This window comes from Trachymyrmex septentrionalis, unplaced genomic scaffold, assembly GCF_001594115.1.
Source record: "Trachymyrmex septentrionalis isolate Tsep2-gDNA-1 unplaced genomic scaffold, Tsep1.0 scaffold107, whole genome shotgun sequence".
NCBI classification, from domain to species: domain Eukaryota; kingdom Metazoa; phylum Arthropoda; class Insecta; order Hymenoptera; family Formicidae; genus Trachymyrmex; species Trachymyrmex septentrionalis.
Genome location: NW_017304196.1, coordinates 937113 through 950985, shown reverse-complemented (window position 1 = coordinate 950985; position 13873 = coordinate 937113). Strand labels below are relative to the sequence as shown.

General features: G+C 30.2%; 1 protein-coding gene across 1 annotated transcript; it reads right to left on the bottom strand.

Annotated features, from left to right (window-relative positions):
- Positions 1-5814: 5814 nt before the first annotated feature.
- LOC108746288 lies at positions 5815-7106 on the bottom strand. The gene is made up of 4 exons (XM_018482962.1): positions 6854-7106; positions 6668-6774; positions 6464-6587; positions 5815-6356 (listed from the first exon to the last, which is right to left on the bottom strand). Exons 1-4 carry the CDS (start codon positions 7024-7026, stop codon positions 6212-6214), a joined length of 549 nt encoding a protein of 182 aa, XP_018338464.1. The 5' UTR covers positions 7027-7106; the 3' UTR covers positions 5815-6211.
- Positions 7107-13873: the final 6767 nt, after the last annotated feature.

Here is a 13873-nt window from a genome sequence, read left to right as displayed (position 1 = left end):
ATTGATCCGATGTGTTTATAAAATTTCTCAGATAATAATAACGTACATATAATACATATATGATGCTATAAACTTCAACACGCGACACTGACAAATAATTTAAAAAGAAACGGCAAACGACACATGATTATCAGGGAGCAGAAATCAATTTGATTGTACACGTATATATAACATCATACATATAACAATATACAGTGAATAAGCGTGAAAGCTTGCTAGAAATGATAAGAAGTTTTTATAATTAACAGAACACAAAAATAAAGAATAATTAAAGTTAGGTACTTAAGATAAAAATTAAACAATAAATGAAAAAACGGACAATTAAGAGCCTAAATTTACAATAATTGGAGCGATTATATCAATATATATTTCTCAGTACTATATATATATATATATGTATATATATATATATACACATATATAACAAAAACCGTTTCGGTTTAATTCAAGCTATCTTCAGAAGTCTAGTATAAATTAAATCACGATCGGCAAAAAAAATATCACAACGCCAAGCATCTTTAGCGACATATTCACAGTGTTAAAATAGAGTCACGTGTGTAAATTACAGAAAGATTGAGTAATTTATAGTATTTCATTGTGCAGTTATGGAGTGCAGTAGCTTGCACTTAGCTAAATGACGGTTACTTATTTCAGATTTAATAATCTGGGAGACTGCATTCAATTACTTTAATTTGTAACTACTTGAATTGTATTAAGGAAGTTGTATTATACGAGACTATCAAGATGTTGTGGAATTTTTTATTCAAGAGATTTTATTATACTAGACTGCTGCAGATGGCTTGAATTAAGACGAAACGATCGGTATTTGTTATATATGTAGTGTTGAGAAATATATGTTGATATAATCGTTTCAATTACTGAGAATTTAGGCCCTTAATTGCCCATGTTTTCATTTATTGTAGAACACAAGAAAACACAAGAGATTAAATAATCGCGGAATTTATGTGAAAGAAAGATAAAATTAAGTTAAACCGAGATTAATCTTGGTTTAACTTATTTTTTATTTTCCTTTAGTTTTTAGAATTAGAAAAAGATAAAGAGTAAATTAAATCGAGATTGATAATTATCTACATTGGTGGAAACGGACATAAGGCACGTAATTATCAAGTGGTAGAATTCAACAATAGAAATTTTCATTTTTGAGGGATTTTCTTTGTTACAATCTCTTCAATAGAGGAAAACATCTATCACTGAATTTCTTTCAATTTGTAATATCGACACAAATTATATTAAAATATTACTATTCAATAAAAAATGCATAAGAAAGAAGGTAATAATTTTTCGTAGTTATTTGGACGTTTATGACTCCATTGTTCAAAGTTGCTCTGTCATGTCACAATCATCATTTAGAAAAATTTTCAATTAAAATTACAAAAAGGACTATTTTAGTATATTTTCATATATTACACTGAAAAAAATTACATGTAACATAAAAATATAAATATAATGTTGATATTTATCATTGTTATATAATATTACAGAAATTTGTATACAAATATACTATTATAAAATATACTATTAATTGTATTAGGAGCATGATTGGTATGTTTTCAAAATTATTAAATTAATCTAGTTACTTTCAAACTTTAATTTATTAACTTTTTCTTTTTTAAATTAATATTTTTATCTTTTTAAATGTCATTTTTTTCTATAAAATCTTAAATATTAAAGAGAATTAGTTGAGAAAAGATTATTGATCATGTGATGGGCGCAACTAAGGAGTGTCAGGTAGCTGCCAAATAAATATCCAACTTGGGGATTAATACTTAATTCAAAAGTTATTTCGGTCCGCTAATGCCTAGATGAATGTATTTTTTCCCATAAGGGAACACTCGTACTATCCAAAGATGACTGTGGATAATTGACGAACTTAGGATCTGTATTTAGAAAACGTTATCAGCGTTATTGCGACATTCTTGTTCTTGTTTTACGCCTAATGAGCGATACAGAACAAATGACGCAATAGCGCTGCTTTCCGAACATAACTTTAGTTAAATACAAACTATATGCTAGTAAAAAATTATTTCTTTGTTATTTTATAAAATTAAAAAATGAAATATTAAACTTTTATCTGATGATTTATATTATAATTGTTTTGTTATTTACAGTCGTCTGTTTTAAGAAAAATTAGGACATTATGATTTAATAAAAATGTTTTTCAAAATTAACATTTTATTTAACTTTTGTTAATTCAATAACTTTTAACGTAACTTTAACTGAATTAGGGCCGGCTGTTCCATCTTTTAAGTAAACTATCTGGTAATTTATTTATTGGATAAACAAAGGATTGAAAGAGTTAAATATAAAAGAGTAAGAGAGTAAGAGAGAGTGAGTTGAAGTTTACCGAAAGGTAGAACAACCCAGCCTTAGTTTTTTAATCATGCAACTTTTAACATAACTAAATTAAAAAATATAAAGAATTCGGGACTCTTAAGTTTAACAAATAAGCTAATAAATAAATTATGCTAATGAGAACTGACACGCATTTGTCCGTGCATAAATTTATATTTAAATTAATTATATACAAAAGAACATTTCGACTCTGACACTGCGTGCCAAGTCTCATTAGTCCAATCATTTAGTATTGTGTTTGTAACTAAACTAATTTCTGAATCATTAACTGTAATTTAATTTAGCTTTAAAAAATATTAACTTAATTATCTAACTCTGATTATTAAGACATATTTACATTATTAGAGGAAAAGTATTAATTTTTGTAAAAACACACAATTATAAATATTTACACTATAAATTATGTAATTCCTACGCAATCAAAATGTATATTATGCGATCAAAATTAATGTATTCTTAAATTTTTCATGTCTTAAAAATTTTTTTTATATCCATTATCGTTAAAAAAATTAATATAAGCTCTATCAATATCGTAATATTAAAATCGCAATTCTGACGCAATATCCATTCTGATACACGTAATGTACATTAATTTTAAATGTATTTTTAATTATAATCGACACAATAAATTTCTTTTGAGGACTGAAAAATCTAATAATATAATTTTGATTGTAATAAATTTTTTCAACATGTCACAAATCGTACAATAAACAATGGACTAAAATAGCTTTATTACAATTTTTTTCTAAATTATAACGTGACCAATGTGACAGAACAATTTCAATGGGATCAAATTAAAAAAAACCTACAGGCATCAGATTACCTTTGGTTTTACGTTCGAAAAAGAATCATTTTTTGTTACGGGACAATAAAATAGTGCAGCCCTGAATTTTCACCCTCACCTTTCAATGGAATTTTTTCATCACAGTACGGAACCTCTTCATGACATCGATACAACATTGAAACGACATGCGATCTGTATCTCGAAATATCGATACCTTCTGAAATTCGCGACGACATCCCCGACAAACATAACCGCTGATCGGCAAAGCCGGCAGCTTTTTCGCGGTGATCCATGACGCTGGCTTCAGATGTTTCCGACCTCCGTGCGTCGCTCGATCGTAAAGCTTGCAGCAACGTTTTCTCGCCTCTGTCTTTGCCTCGCAACACACGACTTGGTCTACGTACACCGACATTGTGAAACGACGGTAACGATACAAATGGACAGTCTGGGCTGATTTGCGCAATACTTGTCTATTATCAAGATCACTTACACCACCGTCGCTAGAGTCGGTTTCTTTCGCGGAAAAATAACCCTCGCTGAGCTTCTTCTCTTTAATAACTATTTACTTAACCACTGTTAATGCAATCGTTCATTGATGTAAGCCAACAAAAGAATCGCCAGTCTCGGAATCAAATTAAATAACAGTAAAAAGATCCCAACGTTGCCTATAAAATGTTACACTGTATGTTTAGACCGCATTCCTCAAAAGGATCAAGAGATTTTATATTCATAATATTACTACGAGTCACCATTTTATTCATAATACGATCCTTTTGCATCACATTCACATATTAAAATATTTTAGTCTCTTAGATGGATATTCGTAGTCAGATCTTATATTTAATATCATTTTAAATACAGTCTTAAGATTTCATGAACTGATCAGAGAGCCTATGTATTAGTATCTCAATTATCTAAAATAAAAACGGACTATGAATACCGACCTTAGAGAAGATTTATATCGTTTCGAGTTTACGAAGACAAAAACAAAGTTGCTCCGATTGCTAGCTCACAAGAAGTTTGACGAAAGAAATTGGAATTAATACAAAAAAAACGTAACGAAAAGCACCCCATTAACCGAAACTCCATGGAGCAGATATATTAATGCTATTAACCTTTTCGTTTCTGTAACTCCGACTGTAACCAGCATCCGTATATGCGTCTGTCGATACTGGCTCTGATCAGGCCTGTAACACACGTGCAACTATCTGGCCTGAATCACCTGCACCCGAAGCTAATGCTGGAACAGTCATGCGCAAAACGGCCTGGTACTAGCTCCCTGGTGAAAACATAATCTTCATATAGGTACCATTAAAATTTTACATGTATTGAATTTATGAAGATTTAAAAGAATACTTAAACGTCTTCAGATTTTACAAGTTTTTTTCGGAAATTATAAAATAATTAATCTTAAAATATTTCCGAATTTACACGTACATAAATAATTTTAGATAAAATGTGCACTCTCAACATTTAGTCACTATTAATATTGTAAAAAAATAAATTTTAAAAAATATGAATTGTTAATTAAGAAAGAAAACTGATTGTGGTTTTCTCGCGATGAGATAGAAATCACCACAGCAGACTACATTACTGATTATCCTCGGGTTAAAACGATGTAGCGGTAGGAGAACAGAAAAAGCATGGACGTATCCAGGAAAAAAGTTTGGGAGGTTTCAATCCCTGAAAGTTTTTCTCGATTTTTAAATATGAAAAATACAACTTTAATTCTTTTTTCGTTTTATTTATTATTTTCTTTTTTCTTGTTATTTAACTTCAGTTTAATATTTTCAATCTTTAGCAATGTTCTTTTTCTCGAAGAAATTTTTTGGTGTTTTTTTCTGAATTTTTTAAATTTCTTTTCTCTCTAGAAAAATTATAACAAATATTTTATATCTAATAATATTAAAGTAATATTAAAAAATTACACATTTCATTTTTCATAACTATATTTTGCTTATTATATTATACTTTCTTCAGGGAAAAAAATAAAAGTTATAAAAACGTAATATCTTTTTGATTTAAAATCAGAAAACGAGAAAATTCTAAAATAGCCAAAAAAAGCAATTAACGAACAAAATGTTGTGATAACAGAATTAATGAATATCCCTCCCCCTAAAAAAAACGCTGCATACGTCCATGCTATACATCGACACATCTCCATAACAAGCGCTTTGCTCCCAGACGTAACGATGGCAACCCATGTATTATTAGAGTAGGTATTACAAGGGCTGCATTTGGGGAGCGTAATCGGAGTTATTGCGCCTTTCTGCCCCGTTACTTCCAATAGACACCAAGATATAACCGTCTTTGGCACTGCAGTGACAAAAGGGTGAACAATTATGGATTACAACGCATGATAGAGAATCCTATTGGATAGCGATACACAATTCTTTTTTTTTAGAAAAACGTCCTGTGATTGTTTTCATCTCTTGTGGAAGAAATAATTATTTAAGAACGTGCTTTATAGATTATAAAAAAACTGAAATTTCCGTGTCTGAAATTTTATGACGCATGAAAACCAACGATATTTTATTGTTGTCTCATTGTAGTCATAAAATCATACAAATAATGCATTTTAATTTATTACATTTATTTCCAGCCAATGTATAATAAGAAAAATGTAACAACAAAATAATAACAAAACTCACGTGCTTAAATAAAGGTGATAATTATAATAACGTGTTATTTTCTAAGGATTCTTTCACCAACCTCGGTTAAGCTAACCGACGGTTACATGGTGCTCATTTAGGCTCAGTTTCACAACTCATGATTAATTTTGAACCGAGATTTAATTTATTTTAATAACGAATAATAATGAATTGTGTATCTGAGCTTAAATAAGCTCTACATAACCGTCGGTTAACTTAATCAAGGTGAAAGAAACGCTAAGGGTTTTGTCTACGCCGTGTTCCTCCTGTATAATATGCATTATTTTCATTCATTCTACCATATTTGGTGAGTCTGTCATCGGACACTTGTGTTTGTAAGAATGAGAAAATTACAGACACGTTCGACATACCATTCTTTTCATCTTGAGGGAGTTCGAAAAGCTCAGGGTCTGTAGTCAGGTCTGTACGGTATACCGGGCCGGTAGACTGATCTATACTTGATTTTCATAATTATTATTATGTCGAATGATTCTGTTTTGTGTGTTAAATGCTCCGTTTGTATGTGTTGCAAAACCTGAACTGGTATTCTGCGAAATTATTTAAAGAATTTTTGCTTGCACATTATGTACGATTTATGTATATATGTGAGAATAATAATTGTGTGTTTAATTAACAATTTAAAATCTATCCTTACGGTGTTACCGGCACCAATGCCTGTTTAAGATATTGATGATTGTCAGTCAAATTTGAAAATTCCGTCGGAAGCGTTGTAGGTGATATCATCGGTTCACGATGAATTGTTTCCAATGGTGATATCGCTGATGCAATATTAGAATTCGCGTTATAGACAGCATATTCTCATTCGAATGAAAAGTTTGAATTTTGTAAAATTACTAACTGTTTGGTGTTACGTTTTGGCCGTTTTTGACTAACATCTTATCTTCTCGGTAACTTGTTTCCACCACTCGCGACGACACGTTTAATAAGTGGGAATAAAGTGCAATCCTGAAAAAATAAACATGTTGATAAAAAGAAATTTTTTTTTTAGTAGAAATAAACATTTTTTTCCGTAAATATCTCTTACTTTCTCCACTCAACTTCATAAACGGCGTCGATATATATATAAATAGGACCTGTGATGATCTTTGGTGGTGGCTCTTCTTTTTTGAACATATGTATCGCGGACCAAGTGATAGCTGTCAGAACGACCGCAAATACAGTAAACAATATGAGCCACTGGGTTAATCCGAAAGCCATAGCGAAATTTATCTTCTTGAAAAATGTTTTTACGAACCTTCTTGTCAATATCCTTTCCTGTTTCTGTTATGCTCAACGAGAAAAACACTCAATTATTTTAAAACAAAAAATAATCTACTGAGATACGCGTTTGATTGATCTATAGATGTAAAAATATGAGCGGAAATCACACAGTTTCGTATAACGCATAATAAGGCATATGATTTCGCATATGCGTTCGGAGAGACGCTTTTAGCGCTACTCTGTCATTCTTTCTTCTAACTATAAGACAAAAGCGGATAAAGGGAAAAGAAATAAAGTAGGTAAAGGAGCAAAGTTAGAGAGAGGGTTTAACCAGAAGTCATTCTTATCTTTGTTGTTTATTATACGTAAAACAAGGACAGACTAAAGGCCATGGCACACAAAAAACTTAAGTGGCAAAACGTAAGCAATAAGCGAATTGACCAATCGCAGTAGAGTCCTTAAAGCCACAACATAAGCAGTAGCCAATCCAACATATTGATTTCCTTACTGCTTACTACCTCCTTACGTCTCACGTCGTTACGTCCTACTGTCTTAAATTTTTTGTATGTCATGGCCTTGACACAAATAGTACTAATAACGATTTCCCGAATGCACTTATAATGTACAATATAAAAAAATATATGAAATTTTTTTCGTTTTCATGAAATTTATTTTATCTTTTAAGATTCGGATTGATTGATTTTTTTTAGTCCGGATCTACAATAGGTGTTTTAAGATTAAGTTGTAAAAAACTGACCAATTACACTCGAATGCGAGGAGAACAGTTGATTGTGGTCCGTCCATTCCTTATGGCTTAAAAATCTATTGTAGATCCGGGCTTACGAGGTTTGTTATAAGCAATTACCTAAGTTTTACGTTTTAAATCATAAAATGATTAATTAACCAATCACAATATAAGAAAATACTCGATTATGATTGGTCAATTATTTATAACTTAAGCTTTAAAGCTTAGATAATGACTTATTGTAAAAAGCCCATTACAGATAGTGTATGCAACAGCCTTAAATGTACCTTTGTACATGCCGCAAAACTGTCAACTTATGTCGTAAGCACGGTAATGTATTAATAATTCTCAAACAACTGCGCACAATCAAAGAATAGGGGACAGATAGTAGAGGGAACAAAGAAATAGAGAATATGAATTTCGGCCTACTCTAATCAATATGGTTTCTAACAGGTTGAAATACACTCTATTCCCCATTCCTTTAATTGTGCGCGGATTTTAAAGGGGAGAGCACAGACTCTTAAACCTTAAACATAATGCGAAGGCAACAGCGAGGAATCGAACATACGAGAATACCATGTCAATGCACATAGGATAATATGCACATAATATGCATTCCTGTATGTTGGATTCCTCTGTTCCTATTGCTATCGCGATTGCTATCGCTATCGCTGTTGCCTTCGCATTGTGTTTAGGGCTTTACATAATACATAACACATAAAACATAAGACATTCAACCAATCAAAGTTCTTTATTTTATGGAAAGGAAGGAAACGAAGGACTTTAATTGATAACATTTCCTTATGCATTACGTGTTATCCGTTATGTAAGGGTCCGTTCAAAGAGCTCCCCGCTTTGAAACTAGATAATGGGTTCTTATAGAAAACATTATGCATTATGCGTTATGCAAAGATTTGTACTACGGCCTTATCAAGGTATATATTATGGAGTTGTTTGAAATTCGATCGGAATTCTCTAGAATTCTATTGCGTTTTCTAGAGAAAACGGAATAATTTCAATCGAATTTCATTCCGATTAATTTCATAATACGTAATAGCAGACTTATTCTGTAAAAACATTTTCATTATATCGTTATAAGTGTCATTACGCAGATATTTTATATGTATATATAAAATTAGATTTAAAAAATAGCATATTGTTTTAGTAATTTTGATCTAAAGTAGTTCAAAAATATACGAAAAGTTATACAGTATAAATAAATTAAAAGAACGAAATTTAAATCCGTGACATCCTTCTGTCGAATTAAAAAAAATTTGTTTATAACAAATGAGAACGATTAAAAAAGAATTATAGAATGACGAAGCAATTTTAATAATGGATTCATTTTCAGCAATAAAAAGCAGATTCGGTTAGATGCACTCACTGCGCACTAGTGCATATCAAAGATATACACAGATTGATATCTACGTAAAGATGCATATTTAATATAAATATTTAATATACATATAGAAACGGCAATTTTAACCACGAAATCCTCCATACATTTTGTTGTGCTGGATAAAACGTATGTCATAAATCAAAATATTTGCATTCGTGGGCAGAGAATTGTAATTTTTTCGCATGTGGAGTACCAACACCACTGGAAAGGAAAAGTATAATAAATGTCGTATTAATTTTTTGTATATATACATATAAATGTACATGTAAGTGTAACATGTATTACGCCTGTACAATTAATAAATATAAATATAAATGAATTTTATTATTGAATTAAAACTGCGAAGCACATTCCTGGAGCGCTGTTTTCGCAAATAAACTCCTCCATTAAAATATCTGCATCCAATAATTGTGCAAGCTCTTTATTAACGTATATTATTGCTACGTTATTTGGTCTTCACAGCCCGCGTGTTTACTTTCTATCTTATATGTACATTTCTTAAAGATCACACAAGTTTCAATGTTTGTTTCTCAAATCTGGCATGTGGAATTCCACATGCCAAATATTTGGCTTGTGAAATTTCTATGCTCCATACGGAACTCTTTGACCATGTTTGCATTTCATTTGTGTTAATGTTAAATCCGTGTATAACGACTTTGATACGCATCAATGCACACAATGCATCCAATTGAATTCATTGTTCAAGGATCATCTTGTCTGGTTTGTGATCTAAATCTATGTGGCACAGTGTAATGAACGTACGTATTTGGTATGAGTGTCAAATGACGCGTCAGTCTAAACACAAAGTGCTTAAGTTGTCATTATGTATTTGGATAATTAGTCTGAGTAACAGTAATTAATTTTAGAAATAATCATAGATGAAAGCCTGTAAATCTATTGACATTGATATCCGATGTGTTTATAAAATTTCTCAGATTATAACAACGTACATATATGCTATAAACTAGACCACGCGACATTGACAAATAATTTAAAAAGAAACGGCAAACGACATATGATTATCAAGGAATAGAAATCAATTTGATTGTACACGTATAACATCATAATATATGTACAGTGAATAAGCGACGTGAAAGCCTGCTAGAAATGATAAGAAGTTTTTATAATTAACAGAACATGAAAACAAAGAATAACTAAAGTTAGGTTCTTAAGATAAAAATTAAACAATAAATGAAAAAACGGGTAATTATGAGCAGATTATTTTAGCAGTCTAATATAAATTAAATCACAATCGCCAAAAAGAATATCATAACGCCAAACATCTTTAGCGACATATTCACAATGTGAAAATAGAGTCACGTACGTAAATTAACATGAAAGGCTGCGTAATTTATAGTATTTCATTGTGCAGTTATGGAGTGCAGTAGCTCGCACTTAGTTTAACTAGTTAACAGCTAAATGACGGTTACATATTTCAGATTTAATAATCTGGGAGACTGCTTTGCTGCATTCAATTACTTTAATTTATAAAGTAATTACTTGAATTGTATTAAGGAAGTTGTATTATACCAGACTATCAAGATGTTGTGGAATTTTTTATTCAAGAGATTTTATTTAATACTAGATACTATTATACTGCTGCAGATGGCTTGAATTAAGGCAAAACGATCGGTATTTGTTATATATGTAGTGTTGAGAAATATAGTATATGTTGATATAATCGTTTCAATTACGGAGAATTTAGGTCCTTAATTGCCCATGTTTTCATTTATTGTAGAACACAAGAAAACACAAGAGATTAAATAATCGCGGAATTTATGTGAAAGAAAGATAAAATTAAGTTAAACCGAGATTAATCTTGGTTTAACTTATTTTTTATTTTCCTTTAGTTTTAAGAATTAGAAAAAGATAAAGAGTAAATTAAATCGAGATTGATAGTTAATCTACATTGGTAGAAACGGACATAAGGCATGTAATTATCAAGTGGTAGAATTCAACAATAGAAATTTTCATTTTTGAGGGATTTTTTTTGTTACAATCTCTTCAATATAGAGGAAAACATTTATCACTGAATTTCTTTCAATTTGTAATATCGACAAATTATATTAAAATATTACTATTCAATAAAAAATGAATAAGAAAGAAGGTAATTATTTTTCGTAGTTATTTGGACGTTTATGACTCCATTGTTCAAAGTTGCTCTGTCATGTCACAATCATCATTTAAAAAAATTTTTAATTAAAATTACAAAAAGAACTATTTTAGTATATTTTGATATATTACACTGAAAAAAATTACATGTAACATAAAAATATAAATATAATGTTGATATTTATCATTGTTATATAATATTACAGAAATTTATATACAAATTATAAAATATACTATTAATTGTATTAGGAGCATGATTGGTATTTTTTCAAAATTATTAAATTAATCTAGTTACTTTCAAACTTTAATTTATTAACTTTTTCTTTTTTAAATTAATATTTTTATCTTTTTAAATATCATTTCTTTCTATAAAATCTTAAATATTAAAGAGAATTAGTTATTGAAGATTGAGAAAAGATTATTGATCATGTGGTGGGCGCAACTAGGGAGTGTCAGCTAGCTGCCAAATAAATTTCCAACTTGGGGATTAATACTTAATTCAAAAGTTATTATATTTCGATCCGCTAATGCCTAGATGAATGTATTTTTTCCCATAAAGGAACACTCGTACTATCCAAAGATGACTGTGGGTAATTGACGAACTTGGGATCTGTATTTAGAAAACGTTATCAGCGTTATTGCGACATTCTGTTCTTATTTTACGCCTAATGAGCGATACAGAACAAATGACGCAATAGCGCTGCTTTCCGAACATAACTTTAGTTAAATATAAAGTATATGCTAGTAAAAAATTATTTCTTTGTTATTTTATAAAATTAAAAAATAAAATATTAAACTTTTATCTGATGATTTATATTATAATTATTTTGTTATTTATAGTCGTCTGTTTTAAGAAAAATTAGGACATTATGATTTAATAAAAATGTTTTTCAAAATTAACATTTTATTTAACTTTTGTTAATTCAATAACTTTTAACGTAACTTTAACTGAATTAGAGCCGGCTGTTCCATCTTTTAAGTAAACTATCTGGTAATTTATTTATTGGATAAACAAAGGATTGAAAGAGTTAAATATAAAAGAGTAAGAGAGTAAGAGAGAGAGAGTTGAAGTTTACCGAAAGGTAGAACAACCCAGCCTTAGTTTTTTAATCATGCAACTTTTAACATAACTAAATTAAAAAATATAAAGAATTCGGGACTCTTAAGATTAACAAATAAGCTAATAAATAAATTATGTTAATGAGAACTGACACGCATTTGTCCATGCATAAATTTATATTTAAATTAATTATATACAAAAGAACATTTCGACTCTGACACTGCGTGCCAAGTCTCATTAGTCCAATCATTTAGTATTGTGTTTGTAACTAAATTAATTTCTGAATCATTAACTGTAATTTAATTTAGCTTTAAAAAATATTAACTTAATTATCTAACTCTGATTATTAAGACATATTTACATTATTAGAGGAAAAGTATTAATTTTTGTAAAAACTCACAATTATAAATATTTACACTATAAATTATATAATTCATACGCAATCAAAATATATATTATGCGATCAAAATTAATGTATTCTAAAATTTTTCATGTCTTAAAAATTTTTTTTATATCCATTATCGTTAAAAAAATTAATATAAGCTCTATCAATATCGTAATATTAAAATCGCAATTCTGACGCAATATGCATTCTGATACACGTGTACATTAATTTTAAATGTATTTTTAATTATAATCGACACAATAAATTTCTTTTAGAGACTGAAAAACCTAATAATATAATTTTGATAGTAATAAATTTCTTTAACATGTCACAAATCGTATAATAAATAATGAACTAAAATAGCTTTATTTCAATTTTTTTCTAAATTATAACGTGACCAACGTGACAGAACAATTTCAATGGGATCATATTAAAAACAACCTACAGGCATCAGATTACCTTTGGTTTTACATTCGAAAAAGAATTATTTTTTGTTACGGGACAGTAAAATCGCGCAGCCCGGAATTTAACCCTCACCTTTCAGTGGAATTTTTTCATCACAGCACGGAACCTCTTCACATCGATACAACATTGAAACGACATGCGATCTGTATCTCGAAATATCGATACCTTCTGAAATTCGCGACGACATCCCCGACAAACATAACCGCTGATCGGCAAAGCCGGCAGCTTTTTCGCGGTGATCCATGACGCTGGCTTCAGATGTTTCCGACCTCCGTGCGTCGCTCGATCGTAAAGCTTGCAGCAACGTTTTCTCGCCTCTGTCTTTACCTCGCAACACACGACTTGGTCTACGTACGCCGACATTGTGAAACGACGGTAACGATACAAATCGACAGTCTGGGCTGATTTGCGCAATACTTGTCTATTATCAAGATCACTTACACTACCGTCGCTAGAGTCGGTTTCTTTCCCGGAAAAATAACCCTCGTTGAGCTTCTTCTCTTTAATGACTATTTACTTAACCACTGTTAATACAATCGTTCATTGATGTAAGGCAACAAAAGAACCGCCAGTCTCGGAATCAAATTAAATAAATAAACAGTAAAAAGATCCCAAATCTTGCTTATAAAATGTTTACACTGTATGTTTAGACCACACTCCGCAAAGGGATCAAGAGAT

Excerpts from the sequence above, each read along its gene's own strand:
- LOC108746288 (XM_018482962.1), bottom strand. The coding sequence starts at position 7,026 with ATGGCTTTCGGATTAACCCAGTGGCTCATATTGTTTACTGTATTTGCG. Across the intron at positions 6,775-6,853 it reads TATGAAGTTGAGTGGAGAAA|GATTGCACTTTATTCCCACT; the intron begins GTAAGAGATATT and ends TTATTTTTTCAG. Across the intron at positions 6,588-6,667 it reads CCAAAACGTAACACCAAACA|CGATATCACCATTGGAAACA; the intron begins GTTAGTAATTTT and ends ATATTGCATCAG.